Source organism: Bos javanicus, chromosome 20, assembly GCF_032452875.1.
Source record: "Bos javanicus breed banteng chromosome 20, ARS-OSU_banteng_1.0, whole genome shotgun sequence".
NCBI lineage: Eukaryota > Metazoa > Chordata > Mammalia > Artiodactyla > Bovidae > Bos > Bos javanicus.
Genome location: NC_083887.1, coordinates 3,812,343 through 3,825,177, shown reverse-complemented (window position 1 = coordinate 3,825,177; position 12,835 = coordinate 3,812,343). Strand labels below are relative to the sequence as shown.

Sequence of the window (12,835 nt, the reverse complement as noted above, 5' to 3'; positions counted from 1 at the left end):
GAGGCGCCGAGTAAGGAGGCCCGGTAGTATATTTTGTGGGGAGTGATGGTAAAAATAATAACACATATGTGTTGGGTCTCTGAAGCATCATCTAGACACCAGCCATTAGACAGAGTGCTTTCTAGATGTGATCTCATTTACTCAGCACTCCAGGGGACACTTGGGAGAGGGGAGGGAACTGTACCCATCATGGTGTGGCACCGAAGCCCATGCTAGCGTGAGATGCTCAGGGTCGGTCCACGGAGGCGAGAAGCAGCGGAGTTTGGACTCGCGTCCCTCTGGCTCCGGCTGCTAGTGGACCGGCTCTGTCAAAGGTGGAGGGAAGGCAGGAAGGGCCAGGTCAGGCAGAGTCTTGGGACGGGAGAGTCTCATGTGCCTTGGGGAATTTCAAGGCAAACCTTCGGCTCAGCCTTCAAGAACGTGTCAAACAGAGAAGGCAGGACACACAGAGCCTGGGTCTGCAGCAGCCTGAGGGGTCAGCGGGGAAGCTCAGGGTGGAGACAGCAGGCAAGGATGTGCCCGGTGGGGCCTCATTTCCCATGCTGTTTCCCCCACCACGGCCCCGCAGTCTGGGGGGTGGGGGCACTGACTTCCCGAGCAGACTCCAGAATCCCACCTGGAACCCAGCAGAGATGGGACGTAAGCAGATGGGGGCGTCAGCTTTCCCAGTGACTTGGCAGAGGCCGCTGAGAAAACCAGGAAGCCAACTAAGGAGGAAGAACCGTTCAGGGGGAGTTGAGTGTGCGAGTATTTACACAGTTACCACTGGGCCCTGGGAGCTGTGGTGTGGACGCCTGCTGAGACCTAATGTTCTGTTTTGGAAAATCATCCTTCCCCCTGGGGCCGGAAATCTGCAGCCTGGCAAGCAGTGGAGGAAGCTTGGGAGGTGGGGTGGCAGTCTGTCTGCCTCTTCTTGGGCCCCTGGAGGCACCCCCACTCCCCTGCATGGCCTTATGCAACCCAGGGCTGTGTTAGAGAATTGCTCAGCAGCTCTGCCTCCCAGGCAAGGATGTGGCCTCACTGGAGACACTGTTTGTGCTTCTCAGTGGAACGGGAATAAATGGAAAGGAGCACAGTGAACTGAGCAAAGTGTGGGCCCTAGACACAGACAAGCCTGGTTCAGATCCTGGTTCTGCCACTTCTGAGCTGAGTAAACACATTTAACCATTCAGGCCTCAGTCTTCTCATCTGTGCAATGGGTGTAACAGCAGACTCTCCCTGCAGAGTTGTGACCTGTGAGCTAAAGCACAAAGTAACCATCACAGGGAAGCTGAGGGTAATGTTCCTCTCGCTGCTAGGCGTTTGGTTTCTTCCTCCTGTTAAGTGTTTACTTCTGTCTAGGATTTCAAACTTCCTCTGAGATTCACTGGATAGTCGCCAAGCAGAGCAGGCATTCCAGCTCTGGGTGGGTGTGAAGAAGTTTTCCCTGGCTGGTGGGGATCCGTTTGTGCAGAGAGAGAAAGGAAGAGTGTCTGCTGTCTGAGACAGTTCAGATATGAAGTAGGGTAAGGACTCTGAGGTCCAAAGATCTGTGTTTTCGTCCTGGATCTGTCCTTGACCTTGGATGAGTCAGCTAGCCCTTTTGAACCACAGTGTCCTCAGACAGACTGGGCTGATAGTTCTTACCTCATGAGTTGGTATGGTGATTTAATGAGACACCACATGCAAAGCATCTATAGGTGCCCAGCCCATCAGAGAGGCCTATCATACGTTGAGTTTTTTCCTGGGCTGAGGAATGACTCAGTGTTGTCGTGAGGAGGAATGGTCCTCATTCTCCAGAGAATCGTGTTCCTCTCCCCAGAGGTGCTTCTCTGAAGATGGGAGCGGAATTTCACAACTTTTTGGATCTTTCAAGTTCCAAGATGAGGTCTGAACTGCCCTAAAAACCAGAGTGCCCGACACAGAGCCCGACACATAGTGGGTGCTCAGTAAGTAGTAGAAACTACCACTGCCGTTCCTGTAGCAGCCTATGACACTGCAGGATCCCTAGTTCCCCAAAGCGCCCTGGTATTCAGGAGCCCTAGCAGGTGGGCCTGGCAGGGACCAGTCACCTGCCTCTCACCCCCACCTGGACCCTAACCCCAATATCCCTTTTTGCTGCTGCCAGCAGGCTGGAGTCCTGGTTCTTTTATGATGGCGACCAGGCACTGAGCCAGTGTTTAATATGTAACTCACTGAATCCTCACAGATGACTGCTAACATTCTACAGAGGAAGGATTTGGCACCTAGAGAGGTTAATTAACTTACCCAAGGTCGCAAAGCTAGTCCGAGGAGCAACTGGCTTCAGAGCCCAAGTGCTTAACCACTACCCTCCTTAGACTCTCCTGGTGGCAGATGATAGAAGCTGGTCTCATGTGACTTAAGGCAGACAGGATAATGTGTGTATAGGGTATACGGAACCTTGCTGGGACAGATACGAGTTGTATATTTGCAGCTGGAGATGTGTGGTTGGACCCTGGAAAACATTGCTGCCCTGAATGTCCCTGGTTTCTGCCTTTCTGTGCATGTTGGTTAGGCTCTCAGTGTAAGCCCTCACCCACAGCTTCTGGCTGCTGCTGCTGCTGCTAAGTCGCTTCAGTCGTGTCCGACTCTGTGGGACCCCATAGACGGCAGCCCATCAGGCTCCCCCATCCCTGGGATTCTCCAGGCAAGAGCACTGGAGTGGGTTGCCGTTTCCTTCTCCGATGCATGAAAGTGAAAAGTGAAAGTGAAGTCGCTCAGTTGTGTCCGACTCTTAGCGACCCCATGGACTGCAGCCTACCAGGCTCCTCCGTCCATGGGATTTTCCAGGCAAGAGTACTGGAGTGGGGTGCCATTGCCTTCTCTGCAGCTTCTGGCTAAGTGTTCACTTTTCCCAGTACCACCTCCTGCAGAGTGAGCTGAGCCACAGCATTTCACATCTCAGAGTCAATAATCCCAGTGAAGAGTTCTGATGGGCCCAGCGTGGCTCAGATGCAGATTCCCGGTCCAACTGGGAGGCCTAGCAAGCAGGCTTCTCTGACTGGCCGGGCTTGTAGTCACTCTGTGAGAATTGGGCCGGCGTATGTATCAATATGACAGTCCCCCTTGCCACCATAGAACAGTGTGGTTGTGGGTGGGGGACATGGTTTTCCAGAAGGAGAAAAGATTTGGAGTTGCTAAAAAAACAACTGCTGTCTACTCTAGACTGACACAGCCTGTTGGAGTAATAGCGACCCAGAAAAGGGAGTGAGTGAGGTGGAAGTGGATGGAAAACAAAGGACTGAATTTGCAATTGACTTGAGAAAGGGAAACGACTAGAAAAATGAAGAGTTATGGGAGAGAAGAGAGGATGAAGGCAGTGGGAGTGGGAGGCCGAAGACAGAGGGGACTAAATGGGAAAACAAAGCCCTTATTAGGGGTCCCCTGTATCTGGTTGCCTGAAAAACAAAACAAAAATGGAAATAGAAAAATAGAGCAGTTCTTTCGGTCTCACAGCTGGTTGTATAATATGACCCCTTGGACTTTTCCTGGTGGTACTGTGGATGAGACACGGGGCACGGGTTCGATCCCTGGTCTGGGAAGATTCCACGTGCCAAGGGACAAGTAAGCCTGTGAGTCACGACTGAGCCCGCGTGTTGCAACTCCTGAAGCCTCGTGCCTAGAGCCTGTGCTCTGTAACAAGAGAAGCCTGGGCGTTGCAACCAAGAGTAGCCGCTGATTGCAACCCGTGCATAGCAGCGAAGATCCAATGCAGCCAAAAATTAATTAGTTTAAAAGATATGACCCATTTACTAGATGAAGAAAATGAGGCTCAGAAACAAGAAATAGTTTGTCTCAAATCACCGTAGACTCTTCTCACTTCCCTGCTTGGTACTGTTTCCATGATATTCCTAGGAAGACAGATGTCCTGGTAGTTATTATGAGAGAGATTACGGGTTATTGGTAGACGCCTCCTTCTTTTGAGCCCAGGCATGCCTCTGGCTGCCCTGATCCAGAGGAAGGAGGCCCCTGGGCTCCCAGGGCTGCGTGGTGGAAGCCTTTGATTCTCCCATCCCTACCCCAGTTTCAGCAGGTCCTAAACCCTCGGTGAGGCTTCACTGTTCTGTCTGCACCGTGAGGCCTGTGGCTAGTGTTTGCCCGCAGGGTCACTGCCAGCGTTTTCGATGGGACAGTTTTTGCCACGTAAGGAAGGGCAGCATCCCTGGCTCTTGCTCACTAAACGGCAGCAGTTCTTTGTTGTGGCAGCCTGACTGCCCATTTATTTCCAAATGCTTCCTGGGGCAGGTGGCACCACCCTGGGTTGAGGCCTACCGGGAAAGCTCTCAGGTAAGCCCTGACCTAGCTGGACTGTGGACCCCCTGGGCATGGGGTGGAGGGTCCAGGAGAGGAGGACTGCTGGGCAGCGGCTGGCTCTAGCTGGCCTGGCGTTGTCTGGGAAAAGGCTGCTCTTATATTGGATTCTTGTGGTCGCCTGCAGTTAAGGGGACAGATGAGAGAGTCTCCTGTATAACTTCATGCTGTTCACTGCCTCCCTGTGTGCACAGAGCGTGATATGTAATGCATGTATACTGTTATGTAGTTTTCTGATTATAAAAGTTGTGTGTGCAATTTACACATGTATGGAAAGATATGTACAATGGTATTCACTGCAGCAGTATTAGTAACAGCAAGAAATCAGAAGTGATCCAATTTACTCTGGTAGAGGATTATTTGAATAAGTTATGGTATGTCATACAGTAGAATCTTTTTCAGTTATTGAAAATGAAGTTGTATAAAATGATAATCTTTTGTTAAGATGTATGTACATACCGTGAAAGGGAAAAAAACAAGTTGCAAAATAGTATGTTTAATCCAATTTCGTTCTTTTAAAAGCAGCAAATACCTGAAAATTTTATATATATGTATATATATGTGCTTACTCGCTCAGTTGTGTCCGACTCTTCGCGACCCCAAGACTGCAGCCCACCAGGCTTCTCTGTCCATGGGATTCTCCAGGCAAGAATACTGGAGTGGGTTGCCATTTCCTTTTCCCTGGTAGCTTCCCTGGTAGCTCAGTGGTGAAGAGTCTGCCTGCGATGCAGGAGACCCAGGTCCGATCCCTGAGTTGGGAAGATCCTCTGGAGGAGAGCATGGCAACCCACTCTAGTACTCTTGCCTGGAGAATTCCGTGAACAGAGGAGCCTGGTGGGCTACAGTCCATAGGATTGCAAAGAGTCAGACAGGACTGAAGCGACTATACAGCAGCATGTGTGTGTGTGTGTGTGTGTGTGTGTGTACACACACACACACACACAATTTTTTACGATTTTATTTACATATGTGATTTTTATTTATATCAATAAGTCTAGAGCTAGATGCAACAATTTCATAAGTGTTTATCACTGCCAGGATTATGGACACTTTTTATTGTGTAAATGTCTGAATTTTTGATAATCAGCATTGCCTTGGTAGTAAGTAAATATATTTAAGAATGACTATATAGGTAGATATAGCCCTATAGACAATTAGGAATAAGACCCACAAAGAAGGAAATTAAAGTCCCTTCTGATCTTGCCGGAATGTACCACTGTCAGCTTCCTTCCAGTCTTTTTTCTCTGCTCAGAAAAGTGGGACCAGAGAGTGGTAAAGCACACAGACTTAGAGGCACATCTGTCCTTCATGTTGGGCGACCATCCACAAGTTACTTAATCTCTCTAAACGTCATTGTCCTCATCTGTAAAATAAGGATAATAATTTTCCCTGTCCCGAAGGGTCAGAGATACAAATGATAAATATATAGTAATATATATGCTGATGAGATGCAAGGTGATATGTAGAGGAAGGCAAATGATAACACGTCAGCCTCTTTGGGTAGTGCTGCACACCCAGTTGGAGAAGGCAGTGGCACCCCACTCCAGTGCTCTTGCCTGGAAAGTCCCATGGGCGGAGGCGCCTGGTGGGCTGCAGTCCATGGGGTTGCTAATAGTCGCACACGACTGAGCGACTTCACTTTCACTTTTCCCTTTCATGCATTGGGGAAGGAAATGGCAACCCACTCCAGTGTTCTTGCCTGGAGAATCCCAGGGACGGGGGAGCCTGGTGGGCTGCCATCTATGGGGTCACAGAGTCGGACACAACTGAAGGGACTTAGCAGCAGAAGCAGCAGCACACCCAATAAGTTGTCAGTAAATAGTAGTTTTTATTAGATCAACATGTAGTTTTTGTTTTTTTTTAATGAGATCATGGTATATATACCTATATTAATATATATATATATTTTCCAGTCAGCTTTTTAAAAAAATTGAATAATATCAGATAACCCCTCATATCCTTACACGTTCCTTAGAAACATAGTTACTTCATGTTTTTCTTTCATTCCATCGCTTGTGCAAACCATGATTAACTTATGAATCCCCCGAAGTTGGCTATTTGGGCGTCTCGTGAGGTTTCTCGCACGACCCTCTGGGTGGTGTGGCGACGGGCATGCCTGTGTGTGTGTCTGTGGGTCTCCGTCTGTAATCGCACCGTTTAGAGGGCTGCTCAGAAGCAGGACTGTTGCATGGGTGTGGTGTGTCAGGCGGCGTTGATTCCTGAGGCCAGAGTGCCCTTCACGCTGGATGCGCCGGTTCACACCCCCCCGCAGAGTGTGAAGTTCTTTCACCACATCCTGGCCCCCACCGGGTTTTACTTAAAAACAAAAACAACCCCCGCAACTTACCACATGTATTTCAGCTTTTCAAACCATAAAAGCAATGCACACTCTCTATGAAGTGTACACAGTAAAAAACGTAAGGCCACCTCAGTACACTGCCCCCACCAAAGTCCCACTCCCGGGGAGGTGGTCACGACTAAGTCTGATGGCGTACACTGCCCCCACCAAAGTCCCACTCCCGGGGAGGTGGTCACGACTAAGTCTGATGGCGTACACTGCCCCCACCAAAGTCCCACTCCCGGGGAGGTGGTCACGACTAAGTCTGATGGCGTACACTGCCCCCACCAAAGTCCCACTCCCGGGGAGGTGGTCACGACTAAGTCTGATGGCGTACACTGCCCCCACCAAAGTCCCACTCCCGGGGAGGTGGTCACGACTAAGTCTGATGGCGTACACTGCCCCCACCAAAGTCCCACTCCCGGGGAGGTGGTCACGACTAAGTCTGATGGCCTCCCAGACCGTTTTCTGTGCTTACGGACGTCTGTGTGTTCACAGTATGCACGTGCCGTTCTTCTTAAGATATAACTGGAGTCCACACTGTCCATTTCACACTGTGCATTGGGCTGTCAGCACCCTGGAGGGAATAGCGTGTTATGGACCAGCTTCCAAATTAGCACAAAGGCAAGCTCATCGTTTTTACGAACTGCGTGTGATTTCATGGTCTGCTGCTGCTGCTGCTGCTAAGTCGCTTCAGTCGTGTCCAACTCTGTGCGACCCCACAGACGGCAGCCCACCAGGCTCCCTGTCCCTGGGATTCTCCAGGCAAGAACACTGGAGTGGCTTGCCATTTCCTTCTCCAGTGCATGACAGTGAAAAGTGAAAGGGAAGTCGCTCAGTCATGTCCGACTCTAGTGACCCCATGGACTGCAGCCTACCAGGCTCCTCTGCCCACGGTCTGAGTGAGCCTCAGTTTCCTGAACTGTCCGCCAGTCAGGGTTCAGCAGCAGCTCAGGTCACTTCCAGTCTTTCCCTCTTTTGAATAATGCTTTAGAAGCTTCCATGTGTATTTGAAGTCCGGTTTGGGGTTTATTTCCAGAGGTAGAATTATTGTCAAACATGTTTTCTTTTTCCATTGTTTGTTTTTGGCTGCAGCATGCAGGGAGCATGGAGTCTTTACCCCTGGACTGGGGGGGGAAGGCCCGCAAACATATGTCTTAAGGCCCAGTTTTGTCTTTTTTTTTTCCTGTTTTTTCATTTATCTTGTTCATTTGATAGCCCTGTTGAGTGTTTCATGTGGCAGATGCAGCATCAGGTACAGGTGTGGACAAAGCAGAAATGGCCTCTTTCCTTATGGAAGTGATAGTGTATAGAGTCCCCACATGTCTGCTGCTTTGTCTCTGATTCTTGTTTTAAAATAGGAGAAGGGGAGAGAGGAATGTTTTCAACCACAGAGACTGCCTCGTGAAAATCTTTGAACTGTCTGAGAGCAGCCGTCTACCTGTTGGGGGACATGGCTTATAAAGTCCATTCAGGGAGCAAACAGCTGGGGCCCCCCTGCCCCCTGCCCAGGGACAGCCCAAGGTTCCTGGGCTTCGGGGAGGTGATGACCCCCCCCCACAGCCTGGGCCCCAGAAGCGGAAGTAGCAACCACCCAAGAAGCTGGCAGGCGCTTGTTTTAGGGAGGACCCTGGGGACCAACTGTGTGTCATTTTGAAAGTTGGTGGTTTCTGCTTTTCCACTCCCTTCTTTGGAAGGGACCAGTGGGTGCTGAGATATGGGAGTAGCCAGCTCCAGTGTCTCTCCTGGAAGCCTCACCCTGGGTCTGAGAGGCAGTCCCTCTTCCTCAGAGGTGTTCTGGGATGGCATGTCAGCCATTGTTGGTGTTTATATGGAGAGCCAGGCCCACATGGGTGCCCGTCCTCACCCCTGGGTCCAGAAGGGTGGTGACGTGTCCAGGCCAACAGGGCAGAGCTGGCCCCTCACCTGGGTTTCCTGGGCTTTGCATCTCACCCTGTAGCTGCTGCTGCTCCCACCCTGAAAGGCAGCAGCTCTCCAGCCCCAGTAGCCAGCCTGTCCCGTGAGCACTTCCCTCAGCTGACCAAGTAGCTCTTGTCCAGTTAGCACTGACTAAGGCTCAGAGGCCAGCAGTCCTGACCATTCCCAGGAGGAGGCCTCAGTACAGCCTCGTCCTCGTCCCTGCCTCAGACTCTCGGGAGTACAGCTCAAGTACCCCATGGAATACTCACTATCATGATGGAGCACTTACCACGAGCTGGGCTTGGAGCTGAGTGCCTTGGTGTGTCGTTTCATCCTCACTGCAGCCCTGCAGAGTGAGTTCTACAGTCTCACCCCGTGTCACTGCGGGGACACTGAGGCTTGGAGGCTTGGTAACTGTCCTGGCCCCTGCCTGTCTCTCCCCTTATCTAAGACCACCCCTTCCAGCCATGCTGCCCTGCCCATCCTGGGCCCTTCAGCCAGCTTGTTTCCTATGCCTGGAAATACGTTCCCCTAGCCCTTGACCTGTCTAAACTGCACGCACCAGCCCTGTCTCTGCCTTATCCCTGCATGGCCCTTCCCATTACCAGGAGTCCCATGGTGTGGAGGGCCTGTTTCTACCACTAGAAAAACAGGCCAATGAGGGTGAAGGTTTTGTTTCCTCTCTGTGCCTACAACAGTGCCTGGCACATAATAGATATTTGTTGAATGAATGAATTGCCTGGAAATGAAAAAAAAAATTTTTTTTTATGAATTTAAGTTTTTATTTGTGTGTTTCACTGTAGTGCTGTGACAACAGAATGACATCTGTATACCAGACCATACATATATCAACAGTAGGATGTAACGTCTCATTACAGCACTGCTAGAATATTTAGCTTTTTGTAGGACGCGTAAGCATGTGAGATGGCCACGCCGAATAATTTTCTGGGTTTTTCCTTAGCTGGACTTCTTCCAGGTCCCGCCTTCCTTGTCTCTCGAGTCCTGCACCCCCGTCTCCCCATCATGTCACACAATTGTGAACAGACACAGTTGGTGTTCATGGGATTGCCAGCTGCCTCCACCACTAAACTTCGAGTTGCCAGAGGGCACGGACTTAGTTTGCTTTTTCCCCACTGTGTTCTCTGCTCCAGCTCATGGGTGGTTCCAGATGGAACTTAAATGAATAGATGAAAGAAGGCAGTGACACAGAAGGGGTGAACCTGGAGCCCCGCTCTCTCGTGCTCAGGCCTGTCGCTCAGCATGTAGCTGAGCTCAGCGCCGTGCCCGCTCCTGGTTTGAAAGTGTGAGTCCGAGTGAAACTGCCGAGCGTGGCTTCCAGACCCAGGTGGCGGCTCTTAGGGCGGCTGGCTGTTGCCACTCCAGTGGTTCCCTCAGTGTGTTGCTTCCTCTCGAGTTCAGCTTTTAATCAAGGTGGAGCTTGGCGTCGGAAGGCTGGAGCACTGGGAGAAAATTCCTCTTTGTGGTGCTGGCTTCTTCCCTTAGCAATGGGTGGTGGTGATGGATGTGTGTAAAGAGAAATTGTATTATTTTGTTAGTCCTGAAAGTCAAATGCTTTTGTAATGGCAAACTTCAGAAAAGTGGAAGAAACCTCATCTCGTCTCTCTGCCCATGGACAACGATTTAAGCAAGCTAGTACATTTCCTCCAATAATTCAAACTGTAGTTTTGCTCTTTTGGGGGGAGGTAGGGTATAATTCCAACCATACAATAGATTCAAATATGCATCCTCTCCCTTTCCTGTTGAGTCTATATAAATATACCAATAAAATATTTTCATATTCTATTAAACATTGAATATTTCAATATTTGTTAAGACTTCCCAGGTGGCACTGGTGGTAAGGAACCTGCCTGCCTATGCAGGAGACGCAAGAAATGTGGGTGTGACCCCTGAGTCGGGAAGGTCCCCTGGAGAAGGGCATGGCAACCCACTCCAGTATTCTTGCCTGGAGAACCCCATGGACAGAGGAGCCTGGTGGGTTATAGTCCACAGAGTCACACAGAGTTGGACACTATTGAAGTGACTTAGCGCACATGGTGTTTTAAAATTTTAATTTATTCTCCCCTACATTTTTATTTGGATATAATTGACATTCAGCACTATGTCAGTTTAAGGTTACATCATAACGATTGGACTTACATACACCATGAAATGATTATCACGATAAATTTAGTGAATATCCATTTGTGTGGTTACAAAGTAAAAGAAAAAAATATTTTCCTTATGATGAGAACTCTTAGGATTTACTCTCTTAACAACTCTCATATATAACATATAGTAATGTTATATTTATTTATATATATATTTATTGTGCTTAATTATATTTAAGCATATTTAAGTACATTCCTAGTACTTATTTATCTTATAACTGCAAGTTTGTACCTTTTGACTAATTTCATCTAATTCTCCTTCCCCCAACCCCCCATAGATCCGATCTCTTTTTCTGTGAGTTTGTTTGTTTGTTGACAACACTATATTGACTCCTGGTGTAAAACGTAGTAAGTTGATTTTTCTACACATTATAAAATGATCACCGCTATAAGACCATCTATTGCCGCACAGAGATATTACATTATTACTGACTGTATTCCCTACGCTGTACATTTCATTCCTAGGAGTCATTTATTTTATAACTGGAAGTTTGTGCCTCTTAGTCTCCCTCATCTATTATCATTATTAAGTGTATATTAAAGTTGAATATTATGTACAATTCAGTATTGAAATATTGAATAAGATATTTTAAAACTTTAATGACTATAAAATATTCCACCATATGTGTGTGTATCACACTTAATCTGTTCAGTTATTTAGTCTTTACCTTCTTTCTTGGTTTTCCTGGTGGCTCAGATGCTGAAGAATCTGCCTGCAGTACAGGAGACCTGGGTTTAATCCCTGGGTTGGGAAGATTGCCTGGAGAAGGAAATGGCAACCTACTCCAGTATTCTTGCCTGGAGAGTTCCATGGACAGAGGAACCTGGTGGAAATACAGTCCATGGGGTCGCAACGAGTCGGACACGACTGAGCAACTAACATACTTCTTTCTTATTGTTGTCAGTCGCTCAGTTGTGTCCAACTCTTTGTGACCCCATGGACTGCAGCACGCCAGGCTTCCCTGTCCTTCACCATCTCCCGGAGCTGCTCAAACTCATGTCCATTGGGTCAGTGATGCCACCCAACCATCTCATCCTCTGTCGTCCCCTTCTCCTCCTGCCTTCAATCTTTCCCAGCATCAGGGTCTTTTCTAATGTTTCAGGTCTTCACATCCTAGTTCATTTTTCTTGTGTGTACGTTTGTATATATGATACATAATCTTAAATCCTTTTTAGAAAAGACAGAATCTATTATATACTGCACATAAGAATTTTAAACATCCCTCCATGAAAGCTAAGCAATGATGCTTGTTTTTAAGTTGTATCTATTATAATGGCATTTTGGTGAACAATCATTACCCATAATGTTTTTATATTTAAGATTATTTCAGGGAATTCCCTGGTGGTGCAATGGTTAGGACTCTGTGCTTTCGTTGCTGAGGGCCTGGGTTCAGTCCCTGCCTGGTTGGGGAACTAAGATCCCCCAAGCTGAAAGGTGGTGCCAAAAAAAAAGAAAGAAAATTATTTCATTAAGGTAGACTCCTAGATTTGGATTACTGCGCCAGAAGAGTATGGGTGTCTTATTTAATTCATCTTTTTAGTCTGACCGTGCGGCATGTGGGATCTTAATTCTCCAATCATGGATCAAACCCATGCGCCTTGCACTGGGAGCTCAAAGTCTTAACCTCAGGACCACTAGGGACGTCCCAAGTATGGGTATTTCAGAAGTTCTTGCTATTTATTGCCAAACTGCTTTCCTGAAAGCCTCTTCAATTTATATTCTTATTGGCAAGTAGGAAGGTGCATACCTCTTACAGCAGTGGGTGTTGTTATTTTTTAATGATCACTAATTTGCTAGACAGAAAATGGCATCGCGTTTGGAACGCGAATCTCTGCGTCCACACCCCAGGGCCGTGGGTGGAGGAATGTCCATCCAGTCCTCTATCTGAGATTCTTGCCTTGCAGCTGACTTCGGTGTGTCTGCCAAGAATCTGAAAACTTTGCAGAAGCGAGATTCCTTCATAGGAACGCCTTACTGGTGAGTCGTGTAGCCTCTGGAAATGGGATGGTGGACTGAACGTCACACCTCCATGTCCCCTTGGTGACTCCTGGCTGGGCTGGAGGGGAGAGGACAGGCAGGGGCTCCTGAGTCAGCCTG

General features: G+C 48.5%; 1 protein-coding gene across 1 annotated transcript in view; it reads left to right on the top strand.

Moving 5' to 3' along the window:
* The window catches only part of STK10 (serine/threonine kinase 10), a 124,948-nt gene that overhangs the window by 60,829 nt on the left and 51,284 nt on the right, over nucleotides 1–12,835 (top strand). Inside the window, exon 5 of the mRNA XM_061393205.1 lies at nucleotides 12,643–12,715. Within this exon, the coding sequence (XP_061249189.1) occupies nucleotides 12,643–12,715 (73 nt within the window). The remainder of the gene's footprint in view (nucleotides 1–12,642; nucleotides 12,716–12,835) is intronic.